This window comes from Delphinapterus leucas, chromosome 5 (assembly GCF_059928025.1).
Source record: "Delphinapterus leucas isolate spDelLeu-1000000601 "Yukka" chromosome 5, BTC_Dleu_Yukka2, whole genome shotgun sequence".
Lineage (NCBI taxonomy): Eukaryota > Metazoa > Chordata > Mammalia > Artiodactyla > Monodontidae > Delphinapterus > Delphinapterus leucas.
In genome coordinates, this window is record NC_143133.1 from 61,069,599 (window position 1) to 61,087,105 (window position 17,507).

At 36.0% G+C, this 17,507-nt stretch overlaps 1 protein-coding gene across 14 annotated transcripts in view; it reads right to left on the minus strand.

The window, feature by feature from the left end:
* ARAP2 (ArfGAP with RhoGAP domain, ankyrin repeat and PH domain 2) overlaps positions 1–17,507 on the minus strand; it is a 196,600-nt gene that overhangs the window by 20,321 nt on the left and 158,772 nt on the right. For all 14 annotated transcript variants that reach the window (XM_089911758.1, XM_089911751.1, XM_089911748.1 and 11 more), the window contains 3 exons: positions 15,109–15,248; positions 8,364–8,446; positions 7,220–7,255 (listed from right to left, as the gene is read on the minus strand). In XM_089911758.1, the coding sequence (XP_089767884.1) occupies positions 7,220–7,255; positions 8,364–8,446; positions 15,109–15,248 (259 nt within the window). The remainder of the gene's footprint in view (positions 1–7,219; positions 7,256–8,363; positions 8,447–15,108; positions 15,249–17,507) is intronic.

Sequence of the window (17,507 nt, forward strand, 5' to 3'; positions counted from 1 at the left end):
ATGAAAGAGCAAACAAACAGTGATGAAGAACACAATACATGAAATTAAAAATTCTCTAGAAGGGATCATTAGCAGAATAACTAAGGTAGAAAAACGGATAAGTGACCTGGAACATAAAATAGTGGAAATTACTACAGAGCAGAATAAAGAAAAAAATAATGAAAAGGTTGAAGACAGTCTCAGAGACCTCTGGGACAATATTAAACGCACCAACATTTGAATTATAGGGGTCCCAGAAGAAGAAGAGAAAAAGAAAGGGACTGAGAAAATATTTGAAGAGATTATAGTTGAAAACTTCCCTAATATGGGAAAGGAAATAGGTAATCAAGTCCAGGAAGCACAGAGAGACCCATATAGGATAAGTCCAAGGAGAAATATGCCAAGACACATATTAATCAAACTATCAAAAAATTAAATACAAAGAAAAAGTATTGAAGGCAGCAAGGGAATAACAACAAATAACACAAAAGGGAATCCCCATAAGGTTAACAGCTGATCTTTCAGCAGAAACTCTGCAAGCCAGAGGGAGTAGAAGGACATATTTAAAGTGATGAAGGAGAAAAACCTACAACCAAGATTACTCTACCCAGCAAGGATCTCATTCAGATTTTGTTGTTGTTGTTGTGGTACGCGGGCCTCTCACTGTTGTGGCCTCTCCTGTTGCAGAGCACAGGCTCTGGACATGCAGGCTCAGTGGCCATGGCTCATGGGCCCAGCCGCTCTGCGGCATGTGGGATCTTCCCAGACCGGGGCATGAACCCGTGTCCCCTGCATCGGCAGGCGGACTCCCAACCACTGCGCAACCAGGGAAGCCTTCATTCAGATTTGATGGAGAAATTAAAACCTTTACAGACAAGCAAAAGCTAAGAAAACTCAGGACCACCAAACCAGCTTTACAACAAATGCTAAAGGAACTTCTCTAGGCAGGAAACAAAAGAGAAGGAAAAGACGTACAATAACAAACCCAAAACAATTAAGAAAATGGGAATAGGAACATACATATCGATAATTACCTTAATGTAGATGGATTAAATGCTCCAACCAAAAGACACAGACTAGCTGAATGGATACGAAAACAACACCCATATATATGCTGTCTAGAAGAGACTCACTTCAGACTTAGGAACACATACATACTGAAAGTGAGGGGATGGAAAAATATATTTCATGCAAATGTAAATCAGAAGAAAGTTGGAGTAGCAATTCTCATATCTACAAAATAGCCTTGAAAACAAAGAGTATTACAAGAGACAGAGAAGGACACTACATAATGATTAAGGGATAAATCCAAGAAGATATAACAATTGAAAATATTTATGAACCCAACATAGGAGCACCCCAATACATAAGGCCAATACTAACAGCCATAAAAGGGGAAATCAACATTAACACAATCATAGTAGGGGACTTTAACACCCCACTTTTACCAATGGACAGATCATCCAAAATGAAAACAAATAAGGGAACACAAGCTTTAAGTGATACATTAAACAAGATGGACTTAATTGATATTTATAGGACAATCCATCCAAAAACAACAGAATACATTCTTCTCAAGTGCTCATGGAACATTCTCCAGGATAGATCATATCTTGGGTCACAAATCAAGCCATGGTAAATTTAAGAATACTGAAATCATATCAAGTATCTTTTCCGACCACAACGCTATGAGACTAGATATCAATTACAGGAAAAAATCTATAAAAAATACAAACACATAGAGGCTAAACAACACACTACTTAATAACCAAGAGATCACTGAAGAAATCAAAGGGGAAATCAAAAAATACCTAGAAACAAATGACAATGAAAACAGGTTGGCCCAAAAACTATGGGATGCAGCAAAAGCTGTTCTAAGAGGGAAGTTTATAGCAATACAATCCTACCTTAAGAAACAAGAAACATCTCAGATTAACAACCTAACCTTCCACATAAAGCAATTAGAGAAAGAAGAACAAAAAAACACCAACGTTAGCAGAAGGAAAGAAATCAAAAAGATCAGATCAGAAATAAATGAAAAAGAAATTATGAAAACGATAGCAAAGATCAATAAAACTAAAAGCTGGTTCTTTGAGACAATAAACAAAAGTGATAAATCATTAGCCAGACTCATCAAGAAAAAAAGGGAGGGAGCCTGAACCCTAGAGTAGAGTAGAAGGAAGTCCTCTCACTCCCTCTTGTAAGAACACCAGAATCACAACTAGCTGCTGGACAATCATAGACAAGAAGACACTGGAACTCACCAAAAAAGATACCCCACATACAAAGACAAAGGAGAAGCCACAATGACATGGTATGAGGGGCGCAATCACTGCAAAATCAAATCCCATAACTGCTAGGTGGGTGACTCAGAGACTGGAGAACACTTATACCACAGAAGTCCACCCACTGGAGTTAAGGTTCTGAGCCCCACGTCAGCCTTCCTAACTTGGGGGTCTGGCAATGGGAGGAGGAATTCCTAGAGAATCAGACTTTGAAGGCTAGTGGGATTTGATTGCAGGAATTCGACAGGATTGGGGGAAACAGAGACTGCACTCTTGGAGGGCACACACAAAGCACTGTACGTACTGGGACCCAGGGGAAGGAGCAGTAACCCCAGGGGAGACTGAACCAGACCTACCAGCTAGTGTTGGAGGGTCTCCTACAGAGATGGGGGGTGGTTGTGGCTCACCGTGGGGACAAGGACACAGGCAGCAGAAGTTCTGGGAAGCAGTCCTTGGCATGAGCCCTCCCAGAGTCGGCCATTAGCCACACCAAAGAGCCCAGGTCGGCTCCAGTGTTGCGTTGCCTCAGGCCAAACAACCAGTAGGGAGGGAACCCAGCCCCACCCATCAGCAGTCAGGTGGATTAAAGTTTAACTGAGCTCTGCCCACCAGATCAACACCCAGCTCTACCCACCACGATTCCCTCCCATCAGGAAACCTGCACAAGCCTCTTAGACAGCCTCATCCACCAGAGGGAAGACAGCAGAAGCAAGAAGAACTACAATCCTGTAGCCTGTGGAACAAAAACCACATCCACAGAAAGACAGACAAGATGAAAAGGCAGAGGGCTACGTACCAGATGAAGAAACAAGATAAAACCCCAGAAAAACGACTAAATGAAGTGGAGATAGGCAAGCTTCCAGAAAAAGAATTCAGAATAATGATAGTGAAGATGACCCAGGACCTCGGAAAAAAAATGGAGGCAAAGATTGAGAACATGCAAGTAATGTTTAACAAAGACGTAGAAGAATTAAAGAACAAATAGAGATGAACAATACAATAACTGAAATGAAAACTACACTAGAGGGAATCAATAGCAGAATAACTGAGGCAGAAGAATGGATAAGTGACGTGGAAGACAGAATGGTGGAATTCACTGATGCGGAACAGAATAAAGACAAAAGAATGAAAAGAAATGAAGACAGCCTAAGAGACCTCTGGGACAACATTCGCATTATAGGGGTCCCAGAAGGAGAAGAGAGAGAGAAAGATCCCGAGAAAATATTTGAAGAGATTACAGTGAAAACCTTCCCTAACATGGGAAAGGGAATAGCCACCGAAGTCCAGGAAGCACAGCGAGTCCCATGCAGGATAAACCCAAGGAGAAACATGCTGAGACACATAGTAATCAAATTGGCAAAAATTAAAGACAAAGAAAAATTATTGAAAGCAGCAAGGGAAAAACGAAAAATAACATACAAGGGGACTCCCATAAGGTTAACAGCTGATTTCTCAGCAGAAACTCTACAAAGCCAGAAGGGAGTGGCATGATATACTTAAAGTGATGAAAGGGAAGAACCTACAACCAAGTTTACTCTACCTGGCAAGGATCTCACTCAGATTTGATGGAGAAACCAAAAGCTCTACAACAAATGGCACAGGAACTTCTCTAAGTGGGAACCATAAGAGAAGAAAAGGACCTACAAAAACACACCCTAAACAATTAAGAAAACGGTCATAGGAACATACATATCGATAATTACCTTAAACGTGAATGGATTAGATGCTCCCACTAAAAGACACAGGCTTGCTGAATGGATAAAAAAACAAGACCCATCTATATGCTGTCTACAAGAGTCCCACTTCAGACCTAGGGACACATACAGACTGAAAGTGAGGGGATGGAAAAAGATATTCCATGCAAATGGAAATCAAAAGAAAGCTGAAGTAGCAATACTCATATCAGATAAAATAGATATTAAAATAAAGAATGTTACAAATGACAAGGAAGGACAATACATAATGATCAAGGGATCAATCCAAGAAGAAGATATAACAATTATAAATATGTATGCACCCAACATAGGAGCACCTCAATACATAAGGCAACTGCTAATGGCTGTAAAAGAGGAAATCGACAGTAACAGAATAATTTTGGGGGACTTTAACACCTCACTTTACACCAATGGACAGACCATCCAAAATGAAAATAAATAAGGAAAGAGAAGCTTTAAATGACACAAGAGACCAGATAGCTTTAATTGATATTTATAGCACATTCCACCCAAAAGCAGCAGATTACACTTCCATCTCAAGTGCGCAGGGAATATTCTCCAGGATAGATCACATCTTGGGTCACAAATCAAGCCTCAGTAAATTTACAGAAATTGAACTCATATCAAGCATCTTTTCTGACCACAATGCTATGAGATTAGAAATGAATTACAGGGGAAAAAACATAAAAAACAGAAACACATGGAGGCGAAACACTAGGTTACTAAATAACCAAGAGATCGCTGAAGAAATCAAAAAGGAAATCAAAAAATAGCTAGAGACAAATGAGAATGAAAACATGACAACCCAAAACATATGGGATGCAGTAAAAGCAGTTCTAAGGGGGAAGTTTATAGCTATACAAGCCTACCTCAAGAAACAAGAAAAATCTCAAATAAATAATCTAACCTTACACCTAAAGGAACTAGAGAAAGAAGAAGAAACAAAATCCACAGTTAATAGAAGGAAAGAAATCATAAATATCAGAGCAGAAATAACTGAAATAGAAACAAAGAAAAGAACAGCAAGGATCAATACAACTAAAAGCTGGTTCTTTGAGAAGATAAACAAAATTGATAAGCCATTAGCCAGACTCATCAAGAAAAAGAGGGAGAGGACTCAAATCAATAAAATTAGAAATGAAAAAGGAGAAGTTACAACAGACACTGCAGAAATACAAAGCATCACAAGAGACTACTACAAGCAACTCTATGCCAATAAAATGGACAACCTGGAAGAAATGGACAAATTCTTAGAAAGGTATAAGCTTCCAAGACTGAACCAGGAAGAAATAGAAAATATGAACAGACCAATCACAATGAAATTGAAACTGTGATTAAAAATCTTCCAATAAACAAAAGTCCAGAACCAGATGGCTTCACAGGTGAATTCTATCAAACATTTAGAGAAGAGCTAACACCCATCCTTCTCAAACTCTTCCAAAAAGTTGCAGAGGAAGGAACACTCCCAAACTCATTCTATGAGGCCACCATCACCCTGATACCAAAACCAGACAAAGATACTACACAAAGAGAAAATTATAGGCCAGTATCACTGATGAATATAGGTGCAAAAATCCTCAACAAAATACTAACAAACAGAATCCAACAACACATTAAAAGGATCATATACCATGATCAAGTAGGATTTCTCCCAGGGATGCAAGGATTCTTCAATATATGCAAATCAATCAACATGATACACCATATTAACAAACTGAAGAATAAAAACCATATGACCATCTCAATAGATGCAGAAAAAGCTTTGACAAAGTTCACCACCCATTTATGATAAAAACTCTCCAGAAAGGGGGCATAGAGGGAACCTACCTCAACATAATAAAGGCCATATGTGACAAACCCACAGCAAACATCATTCTCAATGGTGAGAAAATGAAAGCATTTCCTCTAAGATCAGGAACAAGACAAGGATGTCCACTCTCACGGCTCTTATTCAAAATAGTTTTGGAAGTCCTATCCTCGGCACTCAGAGAAGAAAAAGAAATAAAAGGAATACAAATTGGAAAAGAAGAAGTAAAACTGTCACTGTTTGCAGATGACATGATACTATACATAGAGAATCCTAAAGATGCCACCAGAAAACTACTAGAGCTAATCAATGAATTTGGTAAAGTAACAGGATACAAAATTAATGCAGAGAAATCTCTTGCATTTCTATACACTAATGATGAAAAATCTGAAAGAGAAATTAAGGAAACACTCCTATTTACCACTGCAGCAAAAAGAATAAAATACCTAGGAATAAACCTACCTAGAGAGACAAAAGACCTGTATACACAAAATTATAAGACACTGATGAAAGAATTAAAGATGATACCAACAGATGGAGAGATATACCATGTTCTTGTATCGGAAGAATGAATACTGTGAAAATGACTATACTACCCAACACAATCTACAGATTCAATGCAATCCCTATCAAATTACCACTGGCATTTTTTATGGAATTAGAACAAAAAATCTTAAAATTTGTATGGAGACACAAAAGACCCAGAATAGTCAAAGCAGTCTTGAGGGAAAAAAGCAGAGCTGGAGGAATCAGAGTCCCTGACTTCAGACAATACTACAAAGCTACAGTAATCAAGACAATATGGTACTGGCACAAAAACAGAAACATAGATCAATGGAACAAGATAGAAAGCCCAGAGGTAAACCCACGCACCTATGGTCAACTAATCTATGATAAAGGAAGCAAGGATATACAATGGAGAAAAGACAGTCTCTTCATAAGTGGTGCTGGGAAAACTGGACAGCTACATGTAAAAGAATGAAATTAGAACACTCCCTAACACCATACACAAAAATAAACTCAAAATGGATTAGAGAAAAAAATACCTCTATGGAAAGAACAGGTTTGAAACTAAATTTTTTTTTTTTTACTCTGAGTTTTGGTTACTTATTATCCTTTATTTAAAACTGAGTTTTGCCTGCTTATCCCATAAAACCAGAGATTCCTCATTTACATAATGAGTAGGAAGAAATCATGTGTAGCTTCTCTTTAGAGGCAGTGGCAAATAGGATACATGAGACTGAAATAGACCTAAACCCTGAAGCAAATCTACTTTCCTCTTCTTAGGCTCAAAGTATTTAGAAAAGATTTTAACTTCACTTAGAAGAAACATTTCCTGTCTCTAGATCTATCTGCCAAATAATATCGTTATTCATTTACTAATCCTGTATCATCAATATATCAGATCCAAAACTTGCTGGCTGTTAACTTACCAGAGATGTTTTTCAGAATATGCCGTCAATCCCCAACTGCATCGCATGGGAAAAAAACACACGCATACATATTAAAAATGATTCATTTTACAAGATAATACACAGGACTAGATGTTAAGGAGGTAATATTTAATGGTGGGAATGCATAACAGAATTGATACCCACAAGTGATGATTCATTGGGTATGATTTATCTAGAGGTAAATGATAGATGTTGAGGTATTTGGCTACAAATTTAAATACACTGAAGGACACAGGGGGAAAGGGTCTCATGATGTTATGCGGCAGTGGGGGAAATCTCTCACAGGATATTCGGGGCTGAGTAAGGACAGATGTCTAGGAAAATGGCCAAAATAAGATTATATATATATATTTACTTATTGATACTGTGAGAAATTTTAAAGAATGTGCCAGTCACAACACAGATATATGTGCTGGGCTTAGAAATTAAGCACAGAGGCAAAAGTGAGGACATTTTCAGTGATAGAATCTGAATCATATGCAGTTCATTAAAATGGCATTTCATGATATTAAAAGTATTAGTGCAAACATTAATTAGCTAATCAAAGTAATCTGTGATGAGAAAGTGTGGTATAACTCGAATGTTGGGTTGATTCAAGTGCTAATGAGAAACATAATATTTAAGAAGGGTCCACTTCCTCTCAACCATCTGTGTGCTGTGAGTTTATTACCAAACTCAGCAAAACGAAGGGGGCAAATTATAGAGCCAGGACCAAGATGACGTAAAAGCCATGGAGGCTGGAGGGCAGCATTTGTCTTCCTTTGGGTAGACTTGTTTGGAACATTCCTTACATCGCTAGGCTGTGACTGAGCAAGGAATGGGATGTGGAGAAACCCATGTGCTTCCCAGTAGGCAGGGCCTTCTGGGGATTTCTTGTTCTACACCGAGGAGATGCAATCACCCAGTAGCTTGACTTGAGCGGGAACATCATCATCCCTCCTTATCCACCCACACAGGTTCCCTTGATCTGCCATAGGTCCCCTGCCACATGTCTGTGGCAACTTAAGGAATCTTTCTAAAGCTTAACTTATAACAAGTTAGACTAATGCCACTGATCCCTAAGTCCTTGAACAGACATACTTTTCTGTAACTTTTTCAACAGCTCTTCCCTTCCAAGCTTTACCTTGTTGGAGGCTTCATCTTCTTTTTTACTCCAAGATAAAACTTCATTGAACTGAGAGAAAACATTTTGTCAGGTTTACTACTCTGTAAAGGAAAACAAGGTAAATTTGTAATTAAACAGATTTTATCAGTATCCTTCTATTTTCCTTAAGTATTAAGAATCGAGTTTAGAATGTTTTGTTTCTCCAGTGTTTCATGAACGTAATACCAAATTTTTAGTAAATGAAGATTGTTTTGATTAAAATGTTATAAATTTAAATAAATCTGGATACATGTATATGATTACATATGTGTGTATATATACAAACACACACATACAATAATTCCTTATTCAAAACACTTGGGACCAGATGTATATGAGAACTGATAATTTTTCATACTTAAAAAATACATGTGCAATATACTTTGTAACTCCATGATACCACCAGTGTTGTCTGGGGCAGCACCCTATATTCAAATATATTCATATTTCTCTACAAAAATGCATGACATTTCATACAGTGTGAATAAGGTCATAAATATTGTTATGGACTGAATGTTAGTCCACAGTATAGATGAGAATTTAAGTTGAAAACCTTTGGTTAACAATTATCCCAGTCCTTATAAAACAAATCTTTCTTTAGACATGCATTTATGATGGCATAATTATCAAAAATAAATTATGATAAACAGTTACATCTTTTACCTCACTTTATGTTACCAATGCTATCTCTGTTCATTTTTATGCCAGGATATTATCTAACCTATTTTTAGTTTTGCTGTATGAATAAATAGTTGGATGGGAAATACTTGACAATTATTTTACTTTTTATGTCCCCCAAAATGTTTGCAAATACTCTTCTCTGTTTACCCTTTGAGGTGAGTTATCAAATCATTTTTTCCAAGTTCTAAAAATAATTCCCTTTGTGATTTTGAAAAGAATTACATTAAACCTATACATCAATATTAGTAGACTTTGTGTTTTTTTGTGTTTTTATATATAAATTTATTTTTTGGCTGCTTTGGGTTTTTGTTGCTGGGCGTGGGCTTTCTCTAGTTGCGGTGAGCGGGGGCTGCTCCTCGTTGCTGTGCACAGGCTTCTCACTGCCTTGGCTTCTCTTGTTGCAGAGCACAGGCTCTAGGCAGGCAGGCTTCAGTAGTTGTGGCACACTGGCTCAGTAGTTGTGGCTCGAGGGCTCTAGTGCACAGGCTCAGTAGTTGTGGGGCACAGGCTTAGTTGCTCTGCGGCATGTGGGATCTTCCCGGACCAGGGCTCGAACCCATGTCCCCTGCATTGGCAGGCGGATTCTTAACCACTGCACCACCAGGGAAGTCCATAGATCAATATTAGTAGACTTTACATTAATTTTCTTTCATTTCTATCAATCAGTGCAGTTCTGTAGTTTTCTTCATGTAAGCCTCTTCTTCTTAAGGTCATTTTCTGGTAGTTTATGTGTTTGGTTCGGGGGTATTGATTTTTTAGCTTGCTACTTTACTGAATGTTAAGGAATAACACTTGAAGTCTGATATGGAACAGTGAGGTAGCTTTGTAATGCAGTAAGTTTTCCATATAGGAAAGAGTCAAGGAGAGGAGCACGTAGGAGTGTATATAGTAGCACAGACTCCTGGATACCATTGTCAGAGGTTCAATCGGATTACATCTGTGGTTAATGTCCCTCCTCAAAGCTTAGACTGCTAGTCCCAATGGAGGCAGCAGCAGGGTCAGGTGAGAGGCTGCAGTTCCAGTAGTACAGGTAGAGGGGACCTGCACATTTAAGAATGAGAAGCACTGTGCCTGATCTAAGTAGTCTTATTGATACACGGCATTGATAAGCCCAGGACTGCCTATATTTTGAAATACTGTTGGCAATAGATAGAGAGCCTGAAGTAATACAACTGATTCCCAAGCCACTCTGGACATGCCAGCTCATGACTTTGTATTATATCCTGTCCAAAGAGAACACAGATGCCATAATTTGAGTTCAGCCAAGGTGGAAAGAAACCCTTTTCAGTTTCAATCTTTAAACTGAATAAGCATAAATAGGAACTGTAAGGATCCTAATGCAAAGTTCTATTAAAAGAAATCTCTTTTGGCATTATAACTTTACTGTTGGTTTATTACAACACTTTAGGTATGTGTACTTTCTGGAGTATTTCTTCAAAAAGTTGAAGTGTTATGAAGTGTATAGTATGTTGCTACAGGCAGTATATTTCAAAGTAAAATTTTTAACTGAGCCAATTAAATTAGTGTGCTTAAAAAAATTATTCTTGTTACTAAGAAGAGTTTGCTTATTAGTGCATGCAACTTTTAACGACCGCTCCCTCCCCATTTGCTTTTTTCACACCATTAATAGTGTAATGATAATATTCGTTGAAACTTCTCACCTTTTATGTAAATCAAGTCTGAAAACATTTTAATTAACATTTTATGTGCAGGGAAAACTCTCAAAACAAAATATATCTTCCTCTGTGTATTACCCTAATTTGTTGTTAATGAGCATTCATAAATTATCTCTAATTAACACATAGTCTCTTTAAATACACTCTTCAATTTGTAATTTCTACTCCCTTCTCAGTAAATCATTTTCTAAATATGTACAAGCACACATATATTAAGGGCAACTGTCAAACCAGAGCCAAATCTTTATTCAAATAAGCTAGGAGTTTTTTACTATTGATTATTTACTGTAAAATCATTTGAAAAGCAAACACTGCCAGTGACTTGACCATCAATATTAAAAGGGAAAGACCAGCAACATGAAGAAATAACCAGCAAAATAACACCATGTGTTGAAAATAACAGTAGTTTGAGTTTAAAGGAAAACCACAAGTCTCTCATCTGCTTGCCTTAATGTGCAAATTAAAATATCAGTTGCATTAATTGATTCTGACAGATGCATAAATACAACTTTCAAACACTTAGACTATAATTCCGTAACCTGAGGTCACTGTGACAAAAATAAAATGTCTTCATTGTCTTTAAAGAACACTATCTTTCTGACAAACACTATATGATCTCACTTATACGCAGAATCTAAAAAACGTCAAACTCACATAGAAGCAGAGTAGAATGGTGGTTTCCAGGGGCTGGGAGTGGGGGAAATGGGAAGGTGTTGATCAAAGGGTACCAAGTTTCAGTTATGTAAAATGAATAGGTCCTGGAAATCTAAAGTACAGCATGGTGACTACAGTTAACAGTACTGTATTGTATACTTGAAACTTGCTAAGAGGGTAGATCTTAAATGTTCTCACCACGAGTGCACACACACACAAAACTATGTGAGGTAATGAATATGTTTAGTTAGCTTAGATTGTGGTAATCATGGCACAATGTATAGGTATATCAAAAGCATCACGTTGTATAACAAATAAATACAATTTTTGTCAATTATACTTCAATAAACAGGAAAAAATTCAAATGTCAAAAAAAAGAACACTGTCTTTCAGGCAAGCTCTCGATACTATTACTGTCTACCAGTTTGTATGAATTATTTTAGATTAAGCAGGATGATACTTTCAAAAGGATACAAATTCTTAAAAACATTCTGTTAAGGGATGAAATTCTTTAGCTCAATTACAAAATCATTTCGTCTTAAAAAAAATAATTTCTCCATGAACAGGCTTCCTTGTGGCAGGTTTTAAAATTTACATCAGCTTGGGGAAAAACATTATAAAAAACCTGAATTGTGTAAAGTGTCATATTTGAAAATATTTGGTACTATTAAAATGAAAAACACTTATCCTCTTTAAATAAAATTCCATCAGCAATAACACCAAGACAAAATAATACAAATTATTGTTTCTATAGTAAGAAACAATAAAGCCTCTGCATAAAGCCTTTGGAAATAGACATCTGGGAATGAATTCTGACTATCGCTTATAGGCTAAGTGATCTTGGGCAAGTTATGTAATATCTTGGTATACTACATTTCTTCATCTGTCAAGGGGGAATAACTATAGCACTAGTTTCATAGGATTATTGTAAAGATAAAGTGCGATAATCAAAGCGAAATATATAGAACTCTGCTTTTTATGGATTAACGGGTTGAATGTTAGTTGGGGCCATTATGACTGCACTTCTATTGCTACTAGTTGTTTCTAGCAACCTTCTGTTGCTACACAATGGAAGCGTAGGTTCCTTAATGGGACTAAAAAGTCCACGATGATTTTAAAATACCCTAAGCAGATATCCAACTACACAAGTGACAATTAACCAACATGTAAATGGAAGGACAAGGATGAAGGAAATGAGTCTAATGAAGATCAAGGTGGGTGACGCATTGAAGAAAACCAAACAAAATTCAATCAGATTGAGTTCTAGATGGCTAGAATAAGCAGCTGTGAAGTTTAGCATTTCCTTTCATGAACATAAACCTACAGTTCATGAACCTTAAAATCTGATGTGTTTGGCTCACATAATCCCAAATTCTTAAATGCCTTATTTCTGCAAACTCCACTCTTCCTGCACTGAAAAAAGTGAAGAATGATATCAAATGATAATAAACGATAACAATCGTTTGATACCCACACAGATTCCCTGCTAGGTTTATCAGATGGAGTAACAAAGTGTGACTTCCAGTATATAATACAGCCCTCTGAAGAGAGGGATTAAGGGCTGCGGAATTCAGTGCTGTTTTGTTAGCTCCCTGCCTGGACATTCCACTGTTCTTGACGAACATGAACATGAAATGGATACACTAAGTAGAATGCTACTAAAATTTATTTATGCCCACCTGGAGGCTTCCCTGCTGGAGGAACATACAGGACAGTGGTCAGTGTGTGGAGAGCTCAGTAGAAGCCACAACTAAATGGGGCTATAGAACTTTGGAAAGCTGTTTAATAATTCTTCCTTCATAACAATACAGTATTAAATAATAGATGTTACTAGTCTGGTCCTTCTTTATTGATCTCCAAAACACAACATAGTGAAGCATCACACACTTGAAATATGCAAGCAATGCTTACTCAAGTGAATATTAGAATTCAATGGAAAAAAGTAGCTTTAGGTCCTGCTGTCATTCCACATTTAAAAGAATTGCTTGGATATTGCTTGAATCTCAAGGAAGTAGAAATGTTACTGTATATACCCATGTAACCACCACCCAAAACTGGATAGAGAACATTTATTTCTGTTATCCTAGAAAGTACCCTACTGACCCTATGTCCTTGCTTCAGTAGCAAACCTTCTCCACACCACAGGCAAACACTTTCTGACTCCCATCACCATAAATGATTTTGCCTCTTCTTAGACCTTTTATAGACAGACTCATATGGTACTATTTTGGGTCAAACTTTTTTGCTCAGCAAGGATTTGAACATTCACCCATGTGGTTGCATTTATTCATTTTTATTGCTGAATATTATTCCATTGTCTGAATGTATCATTCTCTTATTGATGGGCATTTAGAATGTTTACAGGTTTTAGCTTTTATAAATAAAGCTGCTTATGAATATCCTTGAACAAGTGCTTTAGTGGATATAATACCTGGGAATAGAGTTGCTGAATCATGGGGTAGATGTATGAATAACTTAATTTTAAAAACTGCCAAAAAAGTTCTAATAGTAATTGTGTGATTTTACCCTTCCACCAGTTATTGATGAGGGTTTTAGTTAATCAACGTCCTTGTCAACATTAGATGTTGTCACTCTTATGATTTTAGTTGTACTAATGGTATAGCTTGTGGTTTTAATTTGCATTTTCCCTGATAACTAATGATGCTGAGCACTTTTGGTTCAACCACTTATTGGCCATTCCTATGTCTTCCTTCCTGTAATGTCTGTCCAATACTTTGCCCCAATTTTTATTGGGTTGTCTTTTTATTGTTGATTTGGAGGAGTTCTTTATATTGTGCAAATGAGTCCCTTTTCAGATATATGTACTATGAATAGATTTTTCTCAGGCTGGAACTTCCCTATTCATATTCTTAGTGGGCTGTTTTGATGAGCATGCTAATATACATATATATATATATATATATATATATATGTTTCACAGTTGAAAAGGAACTTTTATATATATTCTTATTTAAGCATTACAACAATCTGGCATGCAGGACTCATACTATCATCATCGTATTACAGATCTAGAAATTGAGGATGACAGTTTAAGATTCTTATTCACACAACCAACTTGGCGGTTTTGAGGTTTTCTGATGCTAAGTTCAATATTCTTATACCTACTCCCTCTTTTTCATCTCTAAGTCCTCTCTCCATTCCTCAATTCATTAATAAAAGCTGTTAGGGAATTCAAACATATTGGGATACATCAGTAAGATTCAATTAATAAATACAATATTACGAGTTAATTCATTCAAGAGTATAGGAAATATATGAATTAATCAGATTTAATTTTTAATCAGATTTAGCATTTGGGTTTTGCCTTTTTATTCTACATTTTATTAATTTCCATTTGCTAAACCCAAGCCACTTTTGCCTTAAGGCATGACACATTCTCTTAATTTTATTGACCGAGATGCTGATTTATATGCTAGTTTATGTAACACATATTAGACTTTTCTTTAGAACTTAAGTCAATCTCTGCCCTAAAAAATATGAGGTGCTCAGAAAGGCCGTATAGGGAGTTCTTTACTGTGTTACTAGTTGCATTAATGTCATATCCCAGAGGCTGAAAGTAATTATCAGCTTACTGTACATTTTATTTACTAGAGGCCTTGACTTCCAAGAGAGAGGGCTGAGAGGCATGAAATAAGAATGTTAACACTCACACAAAAGTATATACGTATTCAAATACTACATATATTAAATACCTTCATATCCTTGTAAAGAAAGAGATACCCGTCTCGTAAAACAAAATACCGGTCTTGAAACTTATTTCCAGAGAGTATTTTAGATGGTTCTTCTTTGATTTTCAAGACTCCCTCTTTGATACTTTCCAGGGCCTTCCTCTCTGTAAAGTACAACATTTACTTTTGTAAGTTGGGTACATTTTCATTTATTTGTAATAGAATATAAAACATTTTTGTATTTTCAGTTTTGATGATATAAAGTAATAACGTGTTTCCTACCATTAAGAAGCCTCTAGTTAATTTCTGGTAACACCTTGTGTCAGGGGAGTATTGGATAAGTCATAGATCCAGTAACCAGATCTATTTATATCTATTTATAATACGTAGGCCTGCCCATGCTGTCCAATTAGCTACTGGCTAATGAGCATCTGAAACATGGCTAGTCTCAACTGTGATGTGCTATGAGTATAAAATATATACCATATTTTGAAGATTAATACCAAAAAAATGTAAACATATCACAATTTTATAACACTGATTACATGTTGAAATAATAATATTTTGGATATGTGAGTTTAAATAGAAGATACAAGTAAAATTAATTTCACCTATTTCTTTATATATATGTTTATATATATATTTTAAAATGTGGCTATTAGGCAATTTAAAATTACATACTCAGCTTGCATTTTATTTCTCTGAATACCACTCATATACATAATGCAAAATACACAGGTAAAAGAGAAATCTCTTCTGGAATCCTGTCTCAGGAATCCAGGAATTCTTGAGACATTAGAGAAATTCCTATTCCTATGAAACAGGTAAGGGTAAAGAAGGCAAAACTGCTAAGAATGCTCGTGCAATACTGCCAGTGTCCCACACTTAGAAATCATTTCAACAGTTCTATTAAAAATCACATTTTTGGTAAAAAAAAAAAAAAGAATGTTGAAGTTGTGTAGATTTATCACGAATAAATTTATCACTGTATCTCTAGTCTACAGCTTTCTTCTTGAAATCCCAACAGTATTAAACTGCCTACTTGAGAACTGAGGAACAGTGGAAAGAAAAGAAACCTGAAGCCAAGTAGCCACGACATGGTCATTCTGGGGTCAACTCCTGCTTTTCCTGTAAAACAGGAGTAATAACAAACACTTATCCTGCAGATTGTTATCCTTATATTAGATCATGTCCATAAAAGATGAAGCATGAGACATTATATCAGGATGAGGGCTTTTAGCAATTTCCTGGTATTAAGGTGACACAATTTTTAAATATTCATGCAGAGTTTCTAAAATTTACAAATAACTTGATTTTAGAAAGAAAAACTCAATCTAAAACCCAGCTTCCCTTGGTTTGGGGAAAACCTTTACTTATACAGCAAATACTACACAGACGTTCACAATTATAGTTAGTATAAGAAGACAAAAGTTAGAAAAAATTGAAATAGTGCCTTATAACTCAAATATGAGCATGGGATGACAACCTGGAAGCAAAAATCCCCATGATTAATCACATCACTGATCCTAACCGCAAACAAAAGTAACCGACAAGCCCCAATAGTTTTCATGATCTGCATACTGGTCACAGATAACATTCTTTTAATTGCGATGTTATACTAAAATAGGTTCTTTTTAGGTGGTCTGTGACCTTAAAATAATTTCTGAAAAATACACTGCTAACATTTGTCTTCTGGTATAATCTCTTAATATTTTATAGCTAAATAAATTCTATTTAAATTAAAAATAACACTTATCCAATTAAAAGACTTGAAAGAAGATGTATTTTAATGCAACAGGAAGATCAAGGAAAAAATATAAAAGTAGTATTCAGCAAAATTCATATGACATCAATTCATTCTTCATGAAGTATTAAGAGTCCAGTAATACAATAACCTCAAAAGAGATGATTTCTGGACTTGCAGTGCAGTGTAAGAGACAGAGTGAACATGGACTAACAAACAGTGCTTATATATCCTGATAGGAGAAATACAGTAAGCAATTTAGAAAACATTGGGTGGGCTTAGTGATTCAGCTGATTTAGAACAGAAAAGTGGAGAAAGGCATTTATAATACTATTGATTTAGAAATAGGTAAAGTATTTTAAGAGCATTAAATTATAATCAAGTTGTGAGATAAAGATATTATATATTGCTCAAGCCAAACCAATTCCATTCACGCCTTCTGATTATACTTTTTTAAGATTTTTGTTCAACTTAATAAAGCTTTCTAATTTTACCAATAAGAAATAATCGTATGTCCAGTGTTAAAGTAAACCACACATAGGCCAAATAGAAAACAGGTTTAGGAAAAAAAAATATTGTTGACACCTTTGGTTGCATTTTTATTAAAATGTATTTTTAAAAATCGTATGTAATTATCTTAGCTAAATCTTGTTGTACACATTATTAAGGGACTCGGGAG